The sequence below is a fragment of the Drosophila virilis genome, chromosome 3, assembly GCF_030788295.1.
Source record: "Drosophila virilis strain 15010-1051.87 chromosome 3, Dvir_AGI_RSII-ME, whole genome shotgun sequence".
Classification (NCBI taxonomy): domain Eukaryota; kingdom Metazoa; phylum Arthropoda; class Insecta; order Diptera; family Drosophilidae; genus Drosophila; species Drosophila virilis.
Window position 1 is genome coordinate 8,081,876 of NC_091545.1, and position 25,512 is coordinate 8,107,387.

Sequence of the window (25,512 nt, forward strand, 5' to 3'; positions counted from 1 at the left end):
CAACAATTGGAATGGGGACGCAACGCAGCGATAAACAAAAACAGCGCCAGCGCTGCGGGCTCCTGTAATGGGAATTAAAAGCCAACCAGACAGACCCATCAAATCAGTCCAGTTGTTGCCGCTAGTCGTTGCGCGTTAAACGCGCGTAGAGCGTGTCCTTGATATGTTAACGAGTTTAAACGGTTTTTGAGGGCCATCTGCTCGCAATTAAAGCTTTAAATATATATGTTTCTTAAATGCTGATGCATTCAATAATTGTGCAGCGTCTTGGAGTGCTATAGAATCAATAAGTGAGCGAAACGCATAAAATATGCATAGAAACCCATTTTGTACAATTCGGCAGGCAAATCGATAAACGTCTCCGAGAGGGTGTAGAGAGTAATGAAAGTAATGAATAACTTGCCACATGCACGTGTGTATGCGTTCGATTAACGCCCTGACCACCATCTGGCCCCAAACCATCGCGTGCCTGTGCTCCTATTCTCTCGGGTCGTCTATATCCTATCAATCATCGTTGCTTGTGCGCGCATTCTGAGGACGCAGTTTGTATTGTAGGTACCCCACCCCAACCCCTTTCAATGCTTCATTCCCGCTCTGCTCGCTCACAATGAGTCGTTATGTTTGTTGTTGTTGTAATTGTGTATTGTTTTTTGTGTGTCACGTTCCTTCGACAGGAACTATTGTTATCCAATTGCTGTTGTTCATGTTCATGTCGTTGTTGTTGCTGCTGTTGTTGTTGTTGTACCACGCTTTTGTATGTGTTGCCATGTTGCTGTAATTACGGGCTTACAACTAATACCCACCCACCCATAGCCCACCACTGAGCACAATCATGCAAGCACTCATCAAAGGTCAAATATCAATGTTCGCGGCTCGATTTATGATAAGACCACAAAGCCAACCATATACTTAATGTTAGATTAATTTGTTTCACTTTATTGATATGTGCACGTGAGGTTTGGAAAAACTTTCAACTGCATTTATTTAAAGTTACACAACCTTGCCAGAAGGTCGCGCCCGCATGATTGATATGCGTGTCCTATGCGTAATCAGAGCTATATAATTATGTAGGCAGTTGGCAGACAGCTACTGCAATTGCACTTTGCAGTCACTTAAATGCCGCCTAGCTATAAACAGATCACATCTCACTGTCAGTGCCGAGTTGCTGCATTCTTGAGATGTTTCGCTGCCGCTGCTTAATGCCAAGTGGAATGAACTTGTTGTGCAGCAGCAGCAGCAGCGGCAGCAACAGAAACAGAAACTTGGCCTGCCTGGGTGCCACTTGAGCGTTTGCTGGCAAACACAAAGGGCAACTGATGAGGCAGCAACAGTCCACAATTGAACTTTGTCGCGGAGCCCCTCGCCACCTTACGGCATGTCTGACATGCAGAACATTAAATGTAGGCGCAATACTCAGAGTTGAACTTGTCGAGTCGCAACTTATGATGAACTTTTGTTTTATGGCGCCACTCGAACCGCGGGGCAGGGACGCAGCTGCTACTCAAAGTGAATCCGCCAAACTTGTGCGGCTGCTTTAATTCATCATTTCCTTCGCTGTTGGCAGCCAACCAACTGACGAATCCATCTTGTGCAAGATACAATGCCTAAATATATCGTCAAGCTCTATGTGATAAGCAAATGCAATTGCGCTCTTTTCCAAAATACGAAAAATAAAAATTAAGTAAAATAGCAAAATGCGCACACGACTTGGACAACAAAATAAAAAATAAAAGCCAATTATATAGGCGCTGAGCGCTCGCTGGCGGCTGAGCATATAAGTATATCCAACGAGCGTGTGACCCAGCGGAGTGACAGTCCAAAAAGTAAAAGCTCTCGTTGCCCGTGTGTCGCGCCAGAGTCGCCAGCGTCGCCCATTCAGCCAGCCATTTAGCCATTAGTCGCGCTCGGCACGGCACGGCAAACGATCGACGACAATCGACGACGACGACGACGACGACGACGACGACGACAACGCATGGACGCGACTGATTTCCGTGCGCGATTTTCATACAATTTTCAACTCATTCGAGTTCTAAATACTCTACAACAGCCAATAATAAAAAACGAACCCTAACACAAACGACACAGCACCGGCCAGTTTCCAAACGGTCTGCCCAAACAGTTGACGACCAACAGCAGCAGCAGCAGCTGACGGCGGCGGCAGGCAACAATTGCCTGATTAAGTTAACAAAAAAAAAAAAAAAAAAAGTTAGTTACTAACTAGAAAACGTTGAAAAAAAATAAACAATAAATAACGCGCTGTCACGTAATACAAATTAACTATAATTGAAGCATATAAAGTGTAAATACACATATTCAAATGATGCATAGAAAGTTTCTATGAAAATCTCTTTTGAAACGCAAGTAAAAAAGTGCCACAAGTGTTTATTTGTGCGTGTGTCTGTGTTGTGTGTGTGTTGGTGTCAAAAAATTAAATCACCGCATTAAAAATAACTTGAGAAAATCTTTATTTTAAATAAATATATATATATATAGCTATATGTAGCTAGATATAAGTATAGATATATCTACGCGATTTCAATGCGCCAAGTAATCAAAGCGACAAAAAACGCGGCGACTGTGCGGGTGCGAGTGTGTCTGTGTGTGTGTGTGTCTATCAGTGTGTATGTGTGTGTGCGTGAGCTTGCCAAATGTCACTTGTGGCCACTGTGCGTCATTCAGTGCATGTGTGTGCGTGTGTGTGATTTTGTGAACATAAAACATAGATAAATTATATAAAATTATTTTCATTTGCGCGCGTGTATTTTGTAGCTCAAGTAAAACCCATTCGGCCCACAAATGGAGTCCAACAACAACAACAACAACAGCGGCGGCAAGCGCAGCAAAAAAGGACGCAAAGCCCGCAGCCCAACAAGCACACAGCATCATCCGTGGGACGAAGGTAGGCAGCGCCTCCGCTTTAGCCCCATCTTTATGACTGGGCCAAAATAAATGATTAGTTGGCAGCCGTTGCGTATACGCCGCATGGGCGACACATCTATATACTAGATATTTTCTTCTATACTGCTCGCCTGTAACTACAAGTACTCGTAGATATAGATGGCACATTACTTATTATGTGTGTTAGCCCCTTCTTATTGCCTTCTCAACTTGAACAGCTGCCAAAATGTTGGCGCATGTTTGAATACTCGGTTGGATTCCCAACAGAATCTAACGGGAATTGTAAATCATCTAAACTGACAACACACTAACAATATGTTAGTGTATATGCCCCAACTATGTGTTTTATTGTTTTTGTATGCAGCTTGCAACAAGCTGCAACTGGCCCAAGGCAATTTGAAAGTTCTTTGGGAAACTGGAATAAATTATAAGAAAATTTGGTTTCAAGATTTCTTGGATAACAAATTAAGTTCTCTTCTTTTTACTGTTTCGAGAGTCTGTGGCTAAACAACTGCGTTCTCATTTATTCTTTAGCTAAGTGGAATATATTATAAGAAAATTTAATTTCAAGATTTTTAGGATAACAAATTGAATTTTTTTCCTTTCACCATTTGAGATTCTGTGGCTGGAGAACTGAATTCTCATTTATTATGCTAAATGTCTTTGAATGCCTCAATATTTGTAGAATAGCTGCAATATCTTAAAGCTTGAATGCTGCGATATGAATATGATTTCCCTTTCTGGTTTTTTATTAACCTTTATTGGTTTTATATATAGCTGGGGGCATTCGGCTAGAAATATGAGCTGGCAGCCGGCATCTGCTCTGGTCCCATGGGCGTGTTTCACGCTGTGTGAACTAACAAACGGGTTTCACTGTGTGTCAATTTGCCGTTACATCAATCAAAATTCAAATGAGCTAGAAAAGAGAGAAACAAGAAGCTGTGATCTATGGCCGGCCATTATCTAACGAAAGTGAAAAGCAGCCGCCACAAATGCATGCCACAAGCTGCGCTGATAAAAAAGCGTTTCCCCCTTTTTAATTCAAGCACTTGAGACAGCAGCGTTCTGATTGCCACTTGAACATATTTGCACAGAGTCCACAGAACGAAAAAATAACAACAAACAAAGTGCGAATATCTTTGGCAGACCGAAGATTTAATGCCCTTGTAGACATTTGCCTAAGGCTTTTGCGGAAATCTGAGTGCTTTAAAGCTTTAAAGGCTGAGTTTGAGCAAAATATCATGGAAAACAGAATATTTAGCCATACAAAAACTTATTTCTAGACCGATTCCTCCTTAAGATACATATAGCTGTGAGGTCTTAATAGGATTAGGCTCATATAAAAGCAGACAGCATCCGCATATAAACAGACATCAGCTTGGCTGATCTAGAATATATATGCGTTACTCATTCTATGACCAAATTATAATACTCTTTAATATAGTGTATAAAGAAAGCCAGCTGTTTGTTGGTTTTATTAGTGGATTTGTGGCTGTGTCCAGATTCAAGTCATGCTGCAGCGGCGCATTTGGGATTGCAGACTGGAAGAAACGCACGTAGACCAGCTGGGAACGTCATATGAGCAGCTAGGCATATGATCAGTTGTTGTTATCTTATCGGGTATACATATATATATATATGTGTTTAGGGTTAGTTGACAAGGGCGCGGCTCGGCGGTTTCTATTTGCTGCGATAAGGTTTGACGCAATGCACCGCAAATCAATTGAAATTTCGTGGTTGCGTAATATTTTCGGCGGTATTTATGACTCTTTTGACAAAGGGAAAGCCTCAAATTTGAGTTATGAATCAAAGTTCGCATTTCAAACTCCTTAAGCCAATGTTAAACACTTAACGACAATTCGATATGAGCTAGTAAGTCACAAAGAAGCATAAAACCTGTTCACCCCTTCATATATAAATATTTGATAAGCTCTCAAGATAAGCAAAGAATTTTTATAAATTTTGATATGGGCTATAAATCTAAAGTGCTAAGAATAAATAGCAGCCTTGCATTAACAGCCTTGCTAAAGTATTTTTTAAGCAGGTGGAATCGTTTTCTTAACACCTGCATAATTCCTAAGTTCTCGAGAGGCTAAGCTTGGGATAAAGAATTCAGCGCGTTTACTTTGAACGTATGCTCTGATGTATTGTCATTTCATGCTCTACATACCAGTTGCCTGTAATGGACAACATACTAAGTTATAAGATAATATGACCAGTTGTGTGGCTGCGAATTGTTCCTTGGAGAGTAGCACCTGACAGCATCCCTAAAAGAGCCTGTTCCACTCAGCTTGATCTACGTCTCTTAGGTGCTAGGAGACAAGGCTTGAAAATCGTCCTCATGCAGCTTCCTTTTCTTCTGTTATAAAGATAAAATTTGTTGTTTGACTATTGTCGAGTGGGGTTTCGCTCTTTAACAAGGTATCAAATTGTTGCTAGCCTTGGGCTTCAGACTCTTGTCGATCAACGCCAGCAACCTGTACCCAAAGTCTTGGCCCCTTTCGCAAAGTTAAGTCAGGTATATATGTGAGCCCAAAGCTGTTTTTTCCGATGGCATTCTCATTCCTATTACTTATGTGCCAAGCTATACTCAAAGCTAACGCAGTGCTAACAAAATGTGCTAAAATAAACTGAACAACGCAATGCTCCTAATCAATCATGCACAGTAGATTTCAGCTCGCCATTGATTAGCATGCGCCAAAGATGACTCACTGGGTATATTTTCTAATGTCTGGCCATAGTAAACGCAGGCACTAAGCAACAAGAGCTAGTACAATCAATAAAAAGATTCGGCTAATGGACATTTGATTGATTTGCAATTAGCAGGCAAACGTATCACATGAGCGCACGTCCCACAGCTATGTCTAAAATCACATTCTAACCCAAAGCATTGACCTAATTGCAGGAGGCACAGCATCAGCAGCAGCAGCAGCAACATCAGTAGCAGCAGCAGCATCCCCAACAACATCTGCAACAGCAACAACAAAGAACCGCGTTGCGTGCACCGGCACAGCACTGACCAGATTTCTGGTTTGCATGGCACCTGTGATTGGTAATACTCTACCTTTTGGCTATATGAGCTGTCTTGTCGCTTTCATATTCATTCATGAAATACACTTGATTATGTTGCTGGCAACATGCGTGTTTACAAACATTTCGCTGAGACTTTCCATTTGGCCCCACACACCTCCATTTTTGCCACTTGTTCGACAGCCCATCAACAACATTAAGAAACGTTTTTATGTGCTCGCCTCGTCTTGTCATTGAATGCATTGTATATAGTTAAATATCCGTTCATATATATTTACATACATATATATATATATACATGTGTGTATATATTTGTATATACATATTTTATTTATACACATTCAGCGTGTTTTGTCTTGTGGCAAAATTTTTTGCCTGCCTTTGCTTCAGTCTTCAACGTGATTTTCATCTATATATATATATGTGCGGCCCACAGAGCGTATACGTTATATTTTGTGTTCTTGTTTGATTTGTGATTCTGTTTGCTCTCTTCTCCCACATTTTTCTCTTTCTGCTGTTGTCTTCTGTCAACTGTCGTCGCGTGTTTCTCTTGTTATTGTTGTTATTTTCAGGTCGCATATGTTTTGGAACTAATCGTCGAATATGACGTAAAGGAAACTATAATGTGTGTGTGTGTGTGTTCTTAGCTGGCAATGTTGCCCTGAACTATATTTATGGGTACATAAATTTAAAATGCCAACAAGTCCAGTCAAGGTCGTTATTTATTCAAGTATTCGTTTAAGTATTCATTCAAAGTATTCGTTTAACCATAAACCGTTTATTAAAATACACTTAAATTTAATTTAAACATGCTCCGACGAATATTGCGTTTGAAAGTCCAAAAGGAAAAACAATATTGCCGCTGAGATCAAGTTGGAAATTGTGCAAAGTCCCAACGATAATTGCAATAATTAAACGGCTTACAATAGACTCAGACAGTTGGGTTAGACAAATAAAATGCATTTGCAGCAACTGTGTCACAAATTTATTTTCAAACAAGCAAATTTGCAAAACAACACAACAAAAAATAGAATCAGTTCGCCGGGCTGGCAGAAAAATCAACATAACGCATACGCAATGTGTGCCAGTTTACGATCAGCCACCCCTTCAGTCTGATCCCCCCATGACTTGTGATGCATTGCGCAAAGATTTTTAGCAAGCAACTGTTAGCTTGGCGTACTCAATACAAATTCTATATAATTAATATACATGTGTATGGCACGTTGGGCATCCTGTATGGAAGCCTTGATGATGGCGCCCTATGCGTTACGCTTAAATGATTCTAAATATAGAGAGCCGAGCTGGGCGACCTTGGGTCTTGGTTGGATCGTGCAATCGATCCCATAAACCCTTCAGCTGCATCTCCCTGTCTGATCTGGTCAGCAGTGTTCAGTGTGTAGGGAGGGGAGCGCAGGGTCTGCTTAACACGCTCTTCTGTGAGAGCAGCTACGTTAATGACAACGTCAAACGTCAAACGTGAAAAGTCGTCGTTGTCGTAGTTGTTTTGTCTGCCTTTTGCTTGTCGTAGTATTCCAAGCGCGATTAGACGTCGAACATGTGAAGCTCGAGAGGCGCTCGCTGAAACGCCTATCAATTTTTATTATTTATATTTTTTTGTTGTAATTATTGTTTTCTGTTTTTTTTTTTTTTTTGTTCGATTTGCAATTATTTATTAAACTTTACGTTGATTATGGTTTACATCTTTCTCAGTGTTGCTGGCAATTACGGTGAGTTATACGGCGGAAAGAGACCGGCATTTTATTGATTCGATTCGCGTGCGTTATGCAATGCAATAAGTTCAGGGAACGCCAAATTAATCGAGTAATCAGCGGACGAACTGTAATTGTGAACACTTTTTTTTGCTATATTTTAATTGAAGTGCCAGTGCGTCTATTTTTAGTCTTTAGTTTTATGCGCACGTGTTACGTATACGCCACGTTGAGCAGCTCAGACAATGCTCGAGTTCAAGCGAGTCGCTGCTCTTGAACTTGTCCCGTGTTTACAAATGGGAGCACCACTTTATTCGCATGGCCCTGAGCATAAAATGTCAATTTTCATGGATGGAAAGTTTTTTTTTTTTTTAATTTTTCAGTTTTTTTAAGAAAAGCAGTTTAACAAGCCATCCAACTGCAAATATAGGTATACCTATTCATAGCTAGCGACCATGTAAGCCAAGCATGTCAGTTACGCTCGAATTGTGTTGGAAACTTACGTATGTAGATACAAGATATAAGTACATATATAGATTTGCCTATAAATGAATTTACGTACAGAAGAGCTTGGCTAAGTGAAATACGAAAAAATCACAAATTGCAATATTTTTATTTGCTTAAAGTGTTCTATGATATCATTGCTCTCACTATAGATATTGACGAACCTAGAAATGTAGTACCCACATTTGCATAATGTTTCTAATGTACTATGGGTTCATCAGCGTTGTTCATGATGAACCAATCAGCCAGGCAAAAACAAATTAATTACTCAGTTTCTGTCTACGTCATTGTTGGACACCGCCGTCCATCTAGATATATACTAAATATTTATGTCTATATACGAATCTGTTCGCCTTTAGAGCGTTCCCATTCATAGAAAAAAGAAGAACCGAAAGGCGTAACGAAACAACTTAACAATTTAATTTCGTGGCTCTGTAATTTTATGTGATTACGTTAGACATCAGTAAAACACATATGTACCCAACAACAAGTGTATACAGTATATACGATATGTATATTTAGGCAGGCATGAAAAATAAACAAGCGTCTATTGAATATCATACATTAAAATTTAGACAGACAGACCATCCACGAAAATTGGGCACATCAAAAGATTAGAGCACCCAGCGTTTGAAGCAAAAGAAAGGGTATATGGAGATGTGCATATATGAAAATTTATACAGTTATAGAACATAACTGAAGACAGCCAAATATATTCCAAAATGTATTTAAATGATGTGACCAAAAATGAGATGTTATAAATTATATTACGATTTCGAGTAGAACTCAATTCTGGGGAAAGTTTTTGAAATTCATTATTAAACGTCTCGTTTGAGCAATACATTAGCATATCACAGGATATTTGAGGGTTTATCATTAACATTTTTCTGGCCAAGCTAGAGACTCCCATATATATTTCAAAATATTAGTCTGTATCTTGGTATATTACAGGGTATTTGAGTATGCATAATATTGTTGTTTTTGTTGCTGCAACTAGTTGCGCTCTTATTATTTTGAAGCAAACGCTAAATTAGCTGTAATTTGTGTGTGTGCCTTAAATTGTAAACTGAAATTTGTTTACGAGCTCGTATCGTACTCGATTTTCCAGTTTTGTGTCGGCTGCAAGTTCTTTAACGCGGCCAAAACAAAACAAAACTGAAATCGAACCAAACACAGACACAGGCAAAAAGCCAAATTCGAATTGAGCGCAAAAGCCAAAACGAAGGCAAAGAGCAAGAAGGAAAAAAAAATTAAAACAATTTCAAAAGCAATTTTTGTTAAGTATTGTATTTTAAAACCCCAAGCAGTTGAGCATCAAAACTGCTCAGTTGCCTGCCAGGTTGGGGTCTCTCTGGGGCTTTTCACTTGATGCCAGTTGGCCCCGGACAATTTCAGTGCACGGCTCGCGTTCGCGAACAACGGCGCTGAAAAAAACAATTCGAAGATTGTGCAAAAAAAAAAAAATACAAATACAAATTAAAACTATAATTAACTAAATAAATTCGAACAATTTCATTTACATGTAAAATTTTGCAAAACGAAAACGAACTAAAGAAATAAACGAAACTTTAACCGCAAGTTAAACAAATGTGGTAAATATTATTTTAATTCGAAAAAGGAATTCTACAAATAGGGATTTCGTAATTGCAGCATTTTCGAAACGCTTTCAAAATCGCCAAGTCAATTGCAAAAAAAAAAGAGTACAAAGAAAACTTTGTTTTACTCTCGCAAACTATTCTCCACATATCGTTTCGCCACATCTCTCACAACTTTCTCTCTGTGTCTCTGTTTTTGTGTATGCACATTTCTCGCTGTTTTGTGATGCGTCTTATGTAATTGTCAATTGTCGCGAATTGTTGTCGTCCGCAAGAGGTGCAACAAAAAATGCCACGTTATTTTTAGCACCTGTTTCGTCTTTTGTTCGCCCCACAGCACATTTAAATGTAAATAAATATCTGATGTGTGCCCCTTCCGACCCATTGCAGTGTCGCTACCTGGCGCTGGAACTGGCCCCACTGAGCAGCCGACCATTTTACTGATCAACGGCATCAGCGACGACGCCCCGTTGCAGGAGAAACAAAAACAGAGCAAAGCGGAGCTAAAGCTATCGCTTGAGAATAACAACGAACCGGCCAGCGGCCTGACGCATCCCACACAAGCACAGGCACCGACTACGCCGGGCGGATCGCATTTGCTGGATTTGGAATCTCACCTCATCGAGGACGTCAACGCGGTGCTGAGCGGCGTGGGCATTAACGAGCTGCCGCCCATTGAGCAGGAGCTGCAAAAGGGTACATCCAAAATAGAAGCTGACGAGGCCTCGCACGTGATCGAGGTGGAGCCAGCGGGCGTCAAGACTAAGCAGCCAATAGAAACTCTCGCACCATCGCATCAAATAGCCGAGGTAGACGAGACGGCAACGGCAGGCACAGTCGAAGCAGCTCCAGCAGCCGCAGTCGCAGCAGCAGCATCAGAGGCAGTGCGTCATACTGCCGAGCAGCTGATAAATGAAATAGAACGCGAGCTAATCGAAAGCTTTAGCAAAAATGTAGCACAGGTCGAGGCGGAGCAGAAAAAACAGCTCGAAGCAGATCTTACGGCAGTCAATTCGCTCTCACAGCAGGTGGATGCCCAACTTAATGAGCTGACCAGCATACTCAAGAGCAAGCCACAGCCGAAAATTGTATTGGAGCCGTTTGGAGCGGAGGCTCAGTCAACAACGAAACTCGCCAGCAACGAGCTAAAGGTCGTCGAAGTGCCCACACCGAAGTCCGAGGCGGAGGAGCAGCAACGCAAGGAGTTCATTGATTCACTGCCGCAAATCGAACAGGATCGCTTGAATACACACACGGATGCGGAAGCCAAGCGTCTGTCAGCGGACTGCAAGCGAGAGTATTATCAGTCGCTAAAGAAATATCTGCTGCAGAGCAGCCAGGACAAGCCGCCTGTGCCGCTGCAAACCTATCGCTGGGAGGATCTTAGAAGAGCCAGAGAGCGCGTAAGTCTTACACTCCACATTCCCCAAAGAGCTTCAACTTTATTATAAATGCTTTCTCTTTGCAGGGCGGCTATCCTTGGACGCATCTGTACAAGCGCCCATTGGGACCGGACGAGGAGCCGGAGATTGTATTGTTACTGCGCAAATCACAGGAACTGCGCTTTAGGTCCGAGTCGCCCAAGTCCCTGAAGAAGGTGCGCTACGACGAGCAGGTGTTGGTCAAAGAAACTGAGCGCTACATACAGGACCTGTCGGAGGACGAGGCGTTAAGCAACACAGAAGACAGCAGCGAGGAGTCCGAAGAGTCGGACAACGAATCGGAGCACGAGCAGCACAACGAGGACACGCTTAGCGAGTGTATTTCTTGTGTCTCCGACTCGGTGCTCGCAGTTGGCGGACACGCGAGGCCAAGGAAAACCAATCGCCTGGCGCAGATACGTGACATTATCAGACGCAGGCGCAGCGGACGCGCACAGGGCGACGCACAGTCTCTGCCCGGCAGCTCGGCCAATCCCAGCAGACAGGGAAGTCTGCACGAACTAGCGCCGCCGCCAGGACCCTTAGTTCCGAATACAGACAAGCCACCCAAGAAGCCGAAGTCAAAGCAAAGCTTCGACATTATGAAGAAGCTTAAGAGCTTGGCGGAGCGCCAGAAGAAGCGCCTGAACATCAAACGTATTACGCTCAAGAAGGACGAGAAGATTGTCCTGGGTGAGCAGCAGAAGATTATAAAGTTAAAGGCGTCCCCAAAATCGACACGCGGCGAGATACCGCACTTTGTAGAGAAGCAGGACTCGGACGATGTCCTAGAGCTGGTAGAGTACGATGAATCGCCCTGCAGAAAACGTAACAAACAGGAGGAGTTGGATGAGCTGCCTAGCACCAGTGCAGGCAGCGTGCCACAGCCCGACGAGATTATCGAGCTACCCGTCGAGCAAACCAAGACTGAAGCGCCCGCTGTGGAAATCACCGAGCCAGCTCCAGAGCCTGTAGAGGAGCCCATTGAGGTGGAAACGCCGCCCAAGAAAACACCACGTCTGCGTCGTGAACATGTTTACGAGGAGATCGGACAGGCTGAGCCACAGCTGCCTTTGGAGCAATCCATTGTGGAGCTAGACTCGCTCAAGAAGTCGTTAATGCGTCAAGATCATCTGGCCGCAGATGACGTCGAAGCCGCCAAGCCTGTGCCATTGGATCGCATGGGTAGCAGCGAGGAGGAACAGGTGGCCGTTGCTGCTGCCGAGAAATCTGGAGCTCTCTTGGCTCCAATTTCATCCATTGACTCCACTTCCTCGGACGAGGATCGTGCACGCCTGGCGCAGCTCTCCCCCGTGGCCGAGGAAAGCGATGAGCCCGCGGAGGTCAGCGAATTGCGGCCGGTCCTGAAGAAGGAAGCCTCACCGGCACCCTCCGACAAGAAGGTGACCTTCTCTCACGTCGAAGATGAGGCCGAACCGCACCGCGAGGACATTGAGCTACCCGAAGATGTACTGGAAGCGGTGGCAAGTGCGGCCAAGTCAAAGAGCGACAGGTAAGTGCTGGGCGTGGTCCTTAAACGCATTCTGTGCGCATGACACTAACACACAGCACACCCAACACGCCGTCGGCTGTTGCTCATCCGTCTTGCAGAAACTCTAACCTAATTGACTTGCTTTTGAAATTGTTACTAACCCTCCTGCCGGGAGTCTACGGCAATGGCGGCGACAAACGGCGTCGCCTGCGCAGCCTCCGGTACACGCACCAAAAGCCATACTATCAAGATTACCACTACACAGACCACAACACAGACACCTCCCCACACAGCACCGGGCATCGATCTTCTAGACCCTCGGGCACCTGGACGCTATGCTGCTGCTGCAGCACAGGCGGCACTAAGAAATATTGGTAATGGGTTGCACGGAGATGGCTCTTAAGTATTAACATGATATTGACCCAAGGTAAGAACAGATATAAATGGGGAAACTGTAAGCGTCTGTCACTGGTTTATGTGATGTCCCCCCCATAGAAAACGGTGTTGGTAAATGTCACAAACATTTGTTGTGGAACTAGTTCACAATAAACAATTTTGTTTTAAGACAAACTAATACATGTAGTGAATCCTACATTGAACAGACTCGAATATTATAAGCGAACTGTGGAGCTAGTTCAATGAACTAACAAAGAATTATATGTTTAACCGGTCATTGAAATTGTGGAACTAGAATGGTCAGGAAATATAATATGGAACTAGTTCTAGCATAATCTATGGATTTAACTTAAGCGGAACTTATTTAATTACTGCTGCTGTGGCCAATGTTCTTGTTAATAACTGGTAACTGTGGAACCAGTTCAATGAACTAACAAAGAATTAATTATTTTCACCTGTCATCGGCTTGGTTTGGCCATAAAAAATCAGCTGGAAGCAGTTCCAGCATAATATTTGGGTATAATACAATCGAAATTAATTAAATGAACGCTGCTGTGGCATGAACTTACAAGCAACACATTCAAATTGAAATGCTTTAAAGGTCAGCGAATGACAAGAAGATTTCCGGCAGGCGGCGACGCATTGCTCGAAATAGAAGCACTAAGTGCAGGCCAAAAGCGAATTGTTACTCCTGCTGCTCGACCACATCCCAATTATGAACAAGCAGCAACGACTGCGTCGCTGTCGCCGTCGCAGTCAACAAATACGTTGGGATGGTTTAAATGAGGAAATTAAGACAAATACAAATTCAATTTATGTTGCCATTGTCTCTGTGTGCGTGCGTGTGTGCTTGTGTGCCTTTTGCTAATTTTAAAGAACAACATTTTCATCTTTCGACAAAAATTTCGTAAAATTTGTGTCGCGCAAAATGAAAAGCTCTCAGTCCTGGCCGAAAATCGCAACGATGTAGACACGCCGCGCGCAACCACAACGGGCCCCAGTGCAAATATAGAGCAAGAGTTTTAAATATCACGCAGAGTGGTTGGAACCTCAAGACTAGACCACTAATTAGACAATGTGCTGGAAGAGCATTTGAGAGAAGGCTGTAAGAAAGAAATAACTCAGACTCAAACCGCGGAGCAGGCAAATGCAAAGCTCTTTTGCAAGAATTTTCAGTAGTGCGAAAAATAAAAATAAAATTAAGAAAAAAAAGAAAGGAAAATTATAAATTCAATGTCCAATCGCGACGGCGGCGGCTGCTTTGGTGATGCTTAAAAATAGCCAACGACCACGAACCACAAAACGACAACGAAACTAAGACGAACAAAAGCGAAAAGACAACAACAACAACAACAACAACAACGAGCAGCAGTAGAAGAACGTCCGGCGTGAACGGATTACGACCCAGGGCCAAGTAAATAGGAAAAGCTGCAGCTGCTCATCGCATCCGATGCTCAATTCGAGGCGCTCGGCCTCGGTGGGCGCTCTGCCCGCTGAGAAGAAGCATTTTGTGTCGCGCGTGGAGAGCGCCAGCGGCGCCTCTTTGGATGTTCGCTGCGCCTGTCAGTTTTTCCAGTGCGACTCGCTGCTGCCGGAGCGCGTGAATCCCGTAGACTCACGACCTGGCTCTAGGCAGGGTCAGCACAGCGATGAACAATATCATCTACAGCGGGATGATCTGTCCATGCACAGCTTCGAGGTAATTAGCCATGCGGACGTGGCACCTTCAGTGGACTTGAGCTTTATGGAACGCTATCCAGAGCTGGAGCAAACGGCGCGTTCGCGTGGCTTGGTCGTGCGCAGCATCTCGGATGCTACGGAGCCAGATTTGCCGGGCAGCCAAGGTGCTCTGGTGGCTGGACGACGTCGCCAGCTGTCGATGGGCGGCCTGTCCTCGGGCAGCGTTGGACGCTTTGGCGATACCCTGTCCATGCGCAGTGGCACCTCCTTGCGTCGCATCTCGGCGGCCAATTCCAAGACGGATCTGTATTGTGCGGACATTAATATACCCACGACCATGGGCCGCACAGCGGCAGGTCAACGCTCCGCCAGCGCCAGTCGACGCACTTCCAATGCGGATCTGTTCCAGGCCAGCATATTGCCGGGATCAATGCAGCCGCCACAGTTGAATCTGATTGCCGCCACGCCAACTCCGGGCATGTCAGACATGCCTCCGCAATTTCACAGTCATCAGTCCTCGCCAGCGCCAGCGACTCACGACTTTCGCAATGCCAAACCGCCTTTGTCGCCGGATTACATGCGTCCCAGTGCTGCCAACAAGGAAAACCAGAATCCGGGCGCAACGCTGCCTCAGAACCGGCCCATTGACGTTTCGCGCTTTGGTTGCGATGCAGTGCGTCCTTCGTTTCTCCTGGAATCGGATTTAAAGCCGCAGCAAAATCCTTATCAGCCCACGGTCTCACCCATGGATCCACTAGCCGAGACTGTGGCCGAACTGGAACAGCTTGCCCAGGAGCATAATCTTGTGAATATCCGGGACAACATCCAAACACAGACCAGACGCCCACCGTCCATTGGCAGCGAAATGAGCGCAAAGCCACTGCAGGTGGATGAGCAGACCAAGATTGAGATTGTGCGTGATATACCCGTTGTGGACATCGATGCACTGGTGCAGGGCGAGGAGCTAAGGGCGGTCGAGCATCGTAGTCGCAGTCCCAGACCCACAAGGCGTGCCAAGTCGCCGCAGCCTCAGCCACCGCAAGCTCCGACACCGATGGCCACGCTGCAGCTGCCATCAAGTCGACCATCAAGTCCAACGCCCACTGCGCCGCCAGCTGCAACAACAGCTCCAGCTCCAACTCCTGCTCAACAGCTCAAGCGCCAACACACACCCGAACGTCAGCTGTCGCCGGAGCGTGCCTCCAAGTGGCAGCCTATGTCCAGTTCACCGCCGGCTACTATCGTGGGCGCCATTAATCTGCAAGAGGCCTCACCCGAGGTGAAGAGTACCTATGCCTCGCGCTTCAAGTCCATGTTCAGCTCAAAGCCGCAAGAGCCGCGCCAAAAATCTCCTACTCCTCAACGCTCGCGCTCACCCTCGCCCTTTGTGGAGCAATCCCACTCGCCCCATCGGGAAAAGTCACCCTCACCTAGCAAGCTGCTATCCGTATTTTCCAAGGGCAAGCCCCAGCCCATGTCCATTGTCAACAGCTCGGCGTCTGTGATGAAGCGCCAGGAAGCCGAGCCACTTTCGGTGCGTGTTACAGAGACATTCTCGCTGAAAGTGGACGACATGGATCAGTACAGCGCGCGCCCAGCCAAGCCATTGGCGCCCCCACCGCATGCCCAGACCATGTACAGCAGCCGGGAGGACTTTGCCGCTTCGGAGCGTGCTTCGGTGGACATAAGCGAGGCCTTCGCGCCGGTGGTGGTATCCGCAGTGCCGAGGGGCACCATCAGTAGCATTGGCGGCGCCAGTTTTATAGCGGGCAACAGAAATCTCTATTCCAGCGAGATTGAGATGCCCGGAATGAGCTGGTCGCAGAGCGAATCCGAGTTTCGGCATTCGAGCAGTAAGGATCCCTCGATTGTCAGCCATGGCAGTCGCCCGCTGATATCCGTGCCCATTCAGATAACGGGCAGTGGCAGTCAGGTGTATCGACCATTGCGTGCGCCATCGGAGCAACGCTTTGGGCTGCAGAGCAAATCCTCGTTTAGGGAGCCACGCACACAGTCGCATGATCGTAGTAGCCGCTTGACCGGCTCCCAAGAGCAGCTCTATGGGTCGTCGGCTCGCATGACAAAGACGGTTAGTTTCAATTTTGATGAGCGTAGATCGCGTCTTGCGGAATTTGAGTCCGTCGATTCGCCCCTAACCCAAAAGCATAAAGAACACAGAGACTTCCTCGAGCGGACCTATTTCTCTCGGTAAGCAACAGCTACCCCACTTTCGGCTTAGACCGAAACTGAAACCCCCGCCCCCTCCAGACACACACATCCACCCAGGCATTCCAGCTAGCTATGAGAATAGGGTGACGGCTTAACTAATCTTGGCTTACAACAACTACAAACCACATGCACGATCGTTCCGATCAGCTCATATATATGTCAGCCATCATCTCATTTCAGCTAATCGATTAATTTATTCAACTCTTTTTTGCAGTGATCATGAATACGAGCCCGTGGGCATGTCGCCGGCGCGCGAAATTGCATCTTCGCAGGCAACAACGCCGGCGCCCGCCCAAAACGGCAGCAGCCTCCAGCTACCCATGGACATTGACATTGAACAGAGCTCAGCTGAAACAACGCCACGCACCGAATCTCGCACGGACTATGAAATACACACTAGCCAGGTGGATTCGAGCGCCCTTGAGGAGTTGCCACTACAACCGGAGAATCGCAAGAAGAGTTTCATGGCTTCCGCCCAAGATCGCACGCGCAAAATGCAGAATGGTCTACGGAATCAGGCGGGCAAGCTGCGCACCAAGTTGCGCACGCAGCCCAAGCCGAAACCCGTTTCGGGCAGCCCGAAGGCCAAGGCCAAGGAGCGCAGACGCTTTGCGCCCGAATTCTCGAAAATCAAGATGCCTGAAATAAAGCGGCCCGACATGTCCAAATTGAAGGACCTAAAGCGACCGGAATTTACCAAGTTTAATAAGCCTGACATGTCCAAGTTTAAGTTGCCAGAGAAATTCTCCACGCTCAAGCTGCGACGCAGCAAGAGCTTTAAGGAAAACGAGTCCGAGCTGCCCACAGAGTCGACGGATTCGCCGGCCACAACGGCTGATGCGGCGCCTGCGCCAGCAAAGAAAAAGTTCGAGTTCAACTTCGGCACCTATCCGCGCGCCTTTCGCAAGAAGAATCCCGTCGAGGAGCCGGCACCGCCCATGGAATCCTCGCTGGGCACAGAGCGTCTCAGTCTTAGTGTGATACCCAGCACTGAGACGCAGCCCTCTCAAACGTCCACCAGCTCACCGCAGGGTGACCGTGGACCTGGTCCCGTGCGTTCCCGCTGGGCGGACAAGTTCTCCGATGTGAGCTACAATGACAGCGAAGGTTCGCGCTACAGGCGTTACGGCAGCGAGCTAGAAAGCTTCGATAGGGAATCCTCGCTGGAGCGACGCATGAAGGAGGATTTGGAAGAGGACACGGCCAGCGAGGCGCAGCCACAAACCCAGATGGGCATCTTAAGCGGCGTTGCGGATAGCAAACAGTTTGCCGAATTTGATGAGGAAAATCGTGCCATACACGAGATCTCTAGCCAGCGCACCAGGGAGTTCAAGCGCCGACCCATGGTGCATCAGGACTCAGACCTACGCTCCGAGGACAGTCACGATGCCGAGGGCTGGACCGAGAAAGACATACAGAAGAACAAGCTCTTGCGCAAGGCCGAACTGGATGCCGAGGCTAGCTACTATAAATACCACGAAATGCAGGATGCCCATTCTACAGCCAGCTCCGGCAAGAAGGTTGTCATGGAGCAGATCGATGATGACGAGTTCTTTTTGCGGAAACGTGGCATCTCCGAGGATAACATCCAATTGCGTCAATACATAAGCGATGCCATTCGCGAGGGCTACGAACTGCCCAACGCACTAAGGCACGTGGGTCACCCGGCCAAGCCGGATAGCGAGCAGCCCGAGCAGTACGGCGATTACGATGTGCCGCCGCCTAAGCCACGCCGTCTGCACCGCAACTATCGTCCAGACATTGAGGATTCACAGGAGTTTCAGCGCAGCGAGTATGGCGATGATTTGTCTATGTCGCAGAATGGCAGCGACTTTTTGCCCAAGCGACCGCTGCGCAAGGGGCGCAGTCGTAGCAAATACTCCATGGAGGGCAGCCAGGAAATACCCCTGGCCGATGGTGGCAGCAGCATACAGTACTTTGACGACGACGAGGATTATCTCAGACCGCCCATGCACGAACAGGCAACCGAGTCGGAGCAGGCACTAAACAATCTCAACTATGGTGGCGACGTTGCCGTGACAGCAGCCAAGCTGCCAGCTCAACAGAGCCGACCACAGGCGCCCAGACGCCAAAAGAAACGCACACGCGACGATGCTTCCGTTGAAAAGGACGCAGATTCGTTTATCAATGGTTTTGGTGGTAGATCAGTATCGAACACCTTTTTGCAGCCACAGGAAGATGTAAGTACAAACTGATAATCAATTAGGGTTGGCAGAAGCAAACAGTTAGGTGCTCTTCAGACCAAGACTAAGTTATTGATATGGAAATCAATCAACTGTTGATATAGTAGTCGGATGCTAATAGGTGGGTCATGGTAAGATAGATCAAAGAATGAATAACTTATTTGTATTTCAATATTCTATTCTCCATCAAATTATCTAATGGGAAATATATAATATTTAAGATTGAGCATATTTCAACTTGTAATAGACACGATTGGTGAGGACCTCTTCAATATTTGAGCAATAATTTCAATGGCAGCTATATGAGTAGTACAGTGATATTAATCGACCGATTCAGACATATGTACAACCTAAGCGAATAACTAAGGTAGCTAAGGTACCTAAGCTGAGTGACAAGTTTTCATAGCAGCAGTCAAACGAGCAGATGGATGTGTAAATTTAGGATATTGGAGGGATATTCCTTAAATGTTATACATTTCGTGAGTGCATTTTTAGTAGTGGGTGCAAGCGAGGTGATTTCATGAGAGTACAAGTGTGCACAATTTCTATTACACAAAGTGAAATGGATTGATGCCAAAGAATTTTAGTGGTATTTGGCTTTGAGCCTTCTATGTGCGCCTATATACACGACTACATATATGACATACTAAATTCCCAGGTAATTGTTTATCGCACTGAGCACGAATATCATCATCAAATACCGCTAGCCACGCCCGACACCTTTACGGACGGAACCTCGGCGCGCACTCAGCGCTCCGAGGATGAGCGCACTTCACGCGGCGCCGAATCGCTGATCCTTGATGTGCACGCCAAGCCAGAACTGCAGAGCAAAGGCTTTGCGCCAAGAACTGAGGGCGAAGACAAGTTTGTCATCGATATGCTGGAGAGCGATGGGTGAGTACGGGTCGCATTAGGTCTCAGGTGGCCAAATTGTTGCTTAGGTGTGCGCTCTGCTTACCCCACTGTAGCTATGCCGTGGTGCGCAAGGAGCCGGTGCCAAAGCCGACGCCACCCGCGCGCCGCAAGAAGTTTATGCGCTCGCCGGGCGAACGTTTTGCCACGTTGCCCAGCATACGCGGCTCGCGTGGCTCTCCGCCGCCGGCTCGCCCACCGCCGCCGCAGGAGTACACGCCTAGCGAAGACTCGCCACTGCCGCCCCGTCGCAGATCGGCCGCCAGTCTGGAGGAGATGCCCACTGGGCTGTTGCTCAAGTCAAAGTAAGAACAGCCGCTGCGCCCGCCGCTTGCGTTGAAAGTTTTTTCTTTCGATTACAGTTTTTTTGATTTGTGACTTTATGCGACCTTTTGAATTGTCTCGAATGCATTTTTGTTAAGTTTTGTTTTTGTTGTTAAGTTGTAGGATTAAGCGTCATAAGCTAAGACCCAGTTTTAATGCTAAATACTGCTCCTAAAACCAAGATACACACAATACACGCACACGCACACACACACACACACACATAGACACTAATAAAACCGTAACATGAAACACAACGCACTCACACGAGTTTGACCAGCTTTTATTTTCCTTCTGTTCGATTGCCGCTTGCCCAGACAGAGTGCAGACCAAGCGTTTCTAATGCTCCTTAAACCCTATTCCCTAGCTACGCGACACTGCCGTCCGCACAGCCGGTGCGGGAGCAACAGCCGCATCAGGAGGAGGAGGATGATTATGAGGAGCCGGGAGCATTGCAGCGACCAGAATCGCCGCGCAACAATCTACAGTCCGGCGAGGTCATCAATAAAATGAAGTTCCGACCGTTGCCAGCGCCGCCACGCCCACCGCGTGAAAAGCGTTCGACACGTGGCGGCAGCGGGCTGGATATCTACGAGGACAGCGAGCGTGTGGCCAACTCCTCCACGGCAGACAGTTGCGAGCAGGGCGAGTTCGAAGTGGAGGTATCCACGCAAACGGATCCACTACCCGATGATTTTGTGTGCGAGGAGTTTGAGATAACCGAGGACATGAAGATCATAGAGCCTCGTCGCTCCACAGGGGGCAAGACGACGCTGGAGGATCTGCTGCGCAGCACGCAGGCACAGGAGTCAGATGAGGTGGACAGCTCACGTGTGCTCACCGAGGATGAGCAGCTAGCCAGGGGACTGCAACGTTTCCGCGATGCCAATCAGCGCAGCCTGTCGGAACGTTCACGTGCATCCTCTCAAGCGGATCGCTCCAAGTCACTGAGTCGCCCACAGACTCCGTCCTCAGCGGTTATCATAGAGCGACGCGTGCCTACACCAAGTATCGAGGGAGATGCCACGGTGCAAGCGGCGCTCATTGTGCGGCCCATAAGCGCCGCCGATCTGGAGGATGAGGAGCTGCGCCGCGAGGAGGAGGAGCTGAGGCGCGAGGGCCTACTCTCCGATAGCTCAGTGCAAAGCAAATCCGATGTGGAAACGGCTGGAGAGGAGGAGGAGCATGGCGAGGTTGCTCTCAGCGATTACGCAGCCAGTTCGGCTGATTTGGATGCAGCCGTGGAGCAACTGCAGCAGGCGCAGCTCGAGAGCGACTACGACAGCAAGCTGGAGGATGATGAAGTCGAGCGTACGCTGCGAGAGAGTGAATACGACGAAGAGGATGAGGACGCTGGCGAGAAGTACTCGGACCAGTACGACGAGGAAGAAGGTTCGCAAGGTAAACCAGAATCTACAGAGCAGGAGCTGGACGAAGAGCTGGAGAAAGAGCTGCAAGAGGAAATGGAAAAAATGCTGGCAGAGTATCGCCAAGCTGAGATAAGGGAATCGAGAGCAAAGGCGCTCGCAGAAGAGCTGCCAACATCCGAAGAAGATCATATACCTTCCGAAGAGGACATATTGTCTGATACGGAACAGGTGCTATCCGAAGTGGAGCAGGTACTATCCGAAGCACAGCACGCGCTATCCGAATTGGAACCTGCACTATCCAAAGTGGAGCACGCCCTATCCGAAGGGAAACCACTGCAAGCCGAAAAAATAGAAGTGGAAGAGGTGCCCATCAAAAGAGCTGTTGCGCACGAACCCACAGAGGCCGAAGTTGATGCCAAATTCGTAGCCACTTTACCCACCGAGCCTGCTACCGGCCACAGCCAGGAGTTGCTGGCGGCAGAGGAAGAACCAGAGGCGACACCCTTGCCGCCTCCACGTCGTAAGTCCACCACACAACTAGAACCGGCTTCCAGCGAAACATTGACCATCGCAGAACAGATCACACCCGAGCTGACACCCGTTCGGGCGCTGCAATCTCCACCAGAAGCGCAGCTGCCGACCCACATACCGGAATTGGAGGTGGAACGGCTGCGGGTGCACGCACTACAGGCTGGACAGATTCAAGTCTCGCAGCTGCATGGCACGCAAGTCAGCGCCGATGAGCTGGCCTGCAAATCGGGTCAATTGGTGGTGCAGAACATAAATCTGCCACCAGGTTTCATTGATGACATTGTGGAGCGCGTCAAGGAGCAGCGCCCATCGCTGCTGACCAGCGAGACGCAGACGAGCCGTCAGCCCAGCAGTGAACCCACCGCTAGCGATGTGGAGAAACCCACCAAACCACCCCGCCATGGCAAAGCCGCTGAGTCAACGACTGCAGCAACCCAGAACAATCTCGACGAGCAAACGCAGACAGAAGCCGCCATGCTGCCATTGCCCCCACCACCAGCTGTGTATCCCAGCGTAGAGTATTTGCAATCCCTGGCTCCTTTGGCCTTTTACAATTTGCAACGCAGTGCCGAAGCGGAGCAGGCGGAAGCGGCGTCTGGAAGTGCGGAGCGCAAGGCTCCGCATAAATGCCGACGTCGCCATGTGCAGCAGGAACAGCATCAGCAGGAGCATGACACCGACTCAGAGCTTGATGAGCAGCTGGTGGAACGGCCACGTTCTCGATCCCGTCGTTCGCGCACGCGCAGTGCCACACAGCCGCTAGAGGATTATGACGAAGATCAGCCCAAGACAGTGGTGCAGGCGGGTCGACAGTTTCTCTCCGTTTGCAGCCTGGAGCTGGTCAACATTATCAATCAACTGACGCACTTTGTGCGCGGCGATGCGGCAGTGGAAGCGGCACAACAGCCCAGAAATATATCTGCGCTCATGGTGCTTTTTATATTGATAACTTTTGGTGTGCTCGTCTTTTTGCTGACGGGCCGCCAGGTGCATACACATCACTGGGACTACTTCAATCCGCCTGGCAACGAAGGCAGGCAAACGTGAAAAGAGCTCCCCAAACTTTGGACTTTTGTTGCTTGGCATTTGTATGCCAAATGATACTTGGGCAATTTTGCATTTTGGAGCATGAAACGAATTTAGAAAGCGGCCAAAAGCGACCGCTCGAAACCAAAGGCCTTAACCTTAATGATATATTCTACATACTAACTCAAAATACTTTAGGAAGGAAGCAAAGTGGACAAGAGGCGTTGCCTGTGCTACTCTACTACTAGTCGCAGTTTAACAATTAATCAATCGAACAACAACAATCAATCAATCCCTGTTCAGACATCATCAAACAGTGCAACAACATACCGACTTATATAGAACATACACATATATCTCATACTAACCGAACAATTCAACAAAAATATCATGTTTTTTTTTTTACAATACTACCAACAACAGCAACAATAACAACAACAACGATCATGTATTAAATATGTACTTAAACTAAGTGGAAAATCATTTATCAGCTACCTGATATGGTGAGCAGTCCAAGACGGGCTCAAGTTTGTTGGCGGACACACAGTCTACTTATTTATGCTAATATTACAATTTTGTTCGCTCACTTTTCTATTTTTGCAACACAAAGTGAAGAAATTCAATTGTTCAATGCTTAAAAATCGATTGTTGGTTTCTTATTTAAACCTGATTTTAGGTATAATATATTAAAGATGAATCGTTTAAATTCTCATGAATTCATAAGAACACTTTATCTTTGATTTAGACCGCGAGTACTTAGCAAGAGGGTGAACTTATGTAAGTACATTATATATACTTATAGACGCGTATTTGCAATAAAGCAAGAAACTATTTAAATATGATGTTTGTGTAATGAATGAATAAATGAAATTATGACTTACCTAATTGTAAAGTGAACTGATAAAAATGATGAGGCAAAAGTAACTTAAATACGCATGCGACTAATCTAAATGGGTTTACATCAAGAAATCATCATTATATTGAACCATTTGGCGCAGATCTTTGTGACTGCCCTTCTGCGATTTGCTGGCCGCTACAAAAAAGAACAAATTATCAATAAATTCGAGTAAAACTTATAATTAATATTAATAAAATTGTATAATATATATAATTACCAATAGACGACCAAACCGCTGAGGATGACGCATCGTTAATTGGTTCAATTTGCGGCTGGCGACGCGCCAGCTGCACTTGCAGGACAATGCCAGTGACGCTCTTGCCGTGCATTTCGGCTATAGCTCGATCAGCTGATTCCGGCTTGGCGAACGAAACAAAACCTCGGCTGCAAAGCATATGAAGATATTAACATAAATATATTGACCAACAAATACAATTAACCACGCACCTCTTTTCGATCTCCATCGAAACGTTGACTATGGTGCCGTAATCATTAAACGTTTTCTTGAGGAATTCCTCCGTAACCTTGTTGCCCGACACGAAAATCGTATTGCCAGCGCGCGGCTTCTCCGGCTGTGTTGTGTCTAGCGTCACCTTCTCTGTCAGGCCACGTTCTTCGCGATCACGTTCCGTTGCAAAGTGCTGATACAAATTCTGGCGGCGTGGCTCCTCTTTTATGATTTCACTGATTATCGTTTCCTGTGCCACATCGTTCTGTGTGGACGAGAATGGCTGGTACGCAGCAACGGTTGTCTCTGAGGTGGAGCGTTTGGCTCGCTCCTGGCCTTTGGGACGCTTAAATGAGGTCTGGTCCTGCTTGGTTTGTTGCTTTTGTATGGCTGGAATGGCGCCGCTTTTGATTAGCTTGCGAGCCACTTCCCGTGCATCACGCGCATCTGTGGGTCGCTTCAATGTCAGGGCGCTCTCCGGCTCTTGTTTGGGCGCCTTGTGTGCTTGTAAAGCTTTTTTCTAAAAAATGAAAACATTTACAGTTATAAAGAATGTACTTAGTGACGCCGGCTTGGCCAGAGTGACCACCTTTTTCTTCAGTTTTTGATATTTCGCTTGGAGCATGTGCTCCTCTTCAGTGAGATTATTTGGAAAATGTATATACACCATTGTGTGCAGTTTTCAATCAATATGACTCAATATTCTAAGTTTATTTCGCAAATATTCATAAATATCTTAAGACTTTGTAACTTTTCGACACTTTAGCACTTTAATGATGCCAGACTTTGGCAAATATATTTAACATATTAATGTTGCCAGACCAACACAATCATATATTTCG

The 25,512-nt window shown here is 46.6% G+C and overlaps 3 protein-coding genes across 11 annotated transcripts in view; 1 reads left to right on the plus strand and 2 right to left on the minus strand.

Moving 5' to 3' along the window:
• Nucleotides 1-24,336, minus strand: part of LOC6623221 (isovaleryl-CoA dehydrogenase, mitochondrial) — a 30,154-nt gene extending 5,818 nt beyond the window's left edge. Inside the window, exon 1 of the mRNA XM_015175384.3 lies at nucleotides 24,206-24,336. The gene's annotated coding sequence lies outside the window, so the exon portion shown is untranslated. The remainder of the gene's footprint in view (nucleotides 1-24,205) is intronic.
• LOC6623279 (uncharacterized abhydrolase domain-containing protein DDB_G0269086) lies at nucleotides 275-24,407 on the plus strand. 9 transcript variants are annotated; one of them, XM_015175673.3, is made up of 8 exons: nucleotides 2,773-2,902; nucleotides 5,807-5,953; nucleotides 10,130-11,142; nucleotides 11,208-12,673; nucleotides 17,172-19,158; nucleotides 19,820-20,055; nucleotides 20,130-20,378; nucleotides 20,765-24,407. In XM_015175673.3, exons 1-8 carry the CDS (start codon nucleotides 2,800-2,802, stop codon nucleotides 23,343-23,345), a joined length of 7,782 nt encoding a protein of 2,593 aa, XP_015031159.2. In that variant the 5' UTR covers nucleotides 2,773-2,799; the 3' UTR covers nucleotides 23,346-24,407. The 9 variants fall into 9 exon arrangements, with proteins under 9 accessions (XP_032290252.1, XP_015031159.2, XP_032290253.1 ...); XM_032434361.2 differs by lacking the exons at nucleotides 2,773-2,902; nucleotides 5,807-5,953 and adding an exon at nucleotides 275-290; XM_032434362.2 differs by lacking the exon at nucleotides 20,130-20,378.
• Nucleotides 24,206-25,463, minus strand: Nelf-E (negative elongation factor E). The gene is made up of 4 exons (XM_002046714.4): nucleotides 25,260-25,463; nucleotides 24,670-25,190; nucleotides 24,440-24,606; nucleotides 24,206-24,357 (listed from the first exon to the last, which is right to left on the minus strand). Exons 1-4 carry the CDS (start codon nucleotides 25,338-25,340, stop codon nucleotides 24,281-24,283), a joined length of 846 nt encoding a protein of 281 aa, XP_002046750.1. The 5' UTR covers nucleotides 25,341-25,463; the 3' UTR covers nucleotides 24,206-24,280.
• Nucleotides 25,464-25,512: the final 49 nt, after the last annotated feature.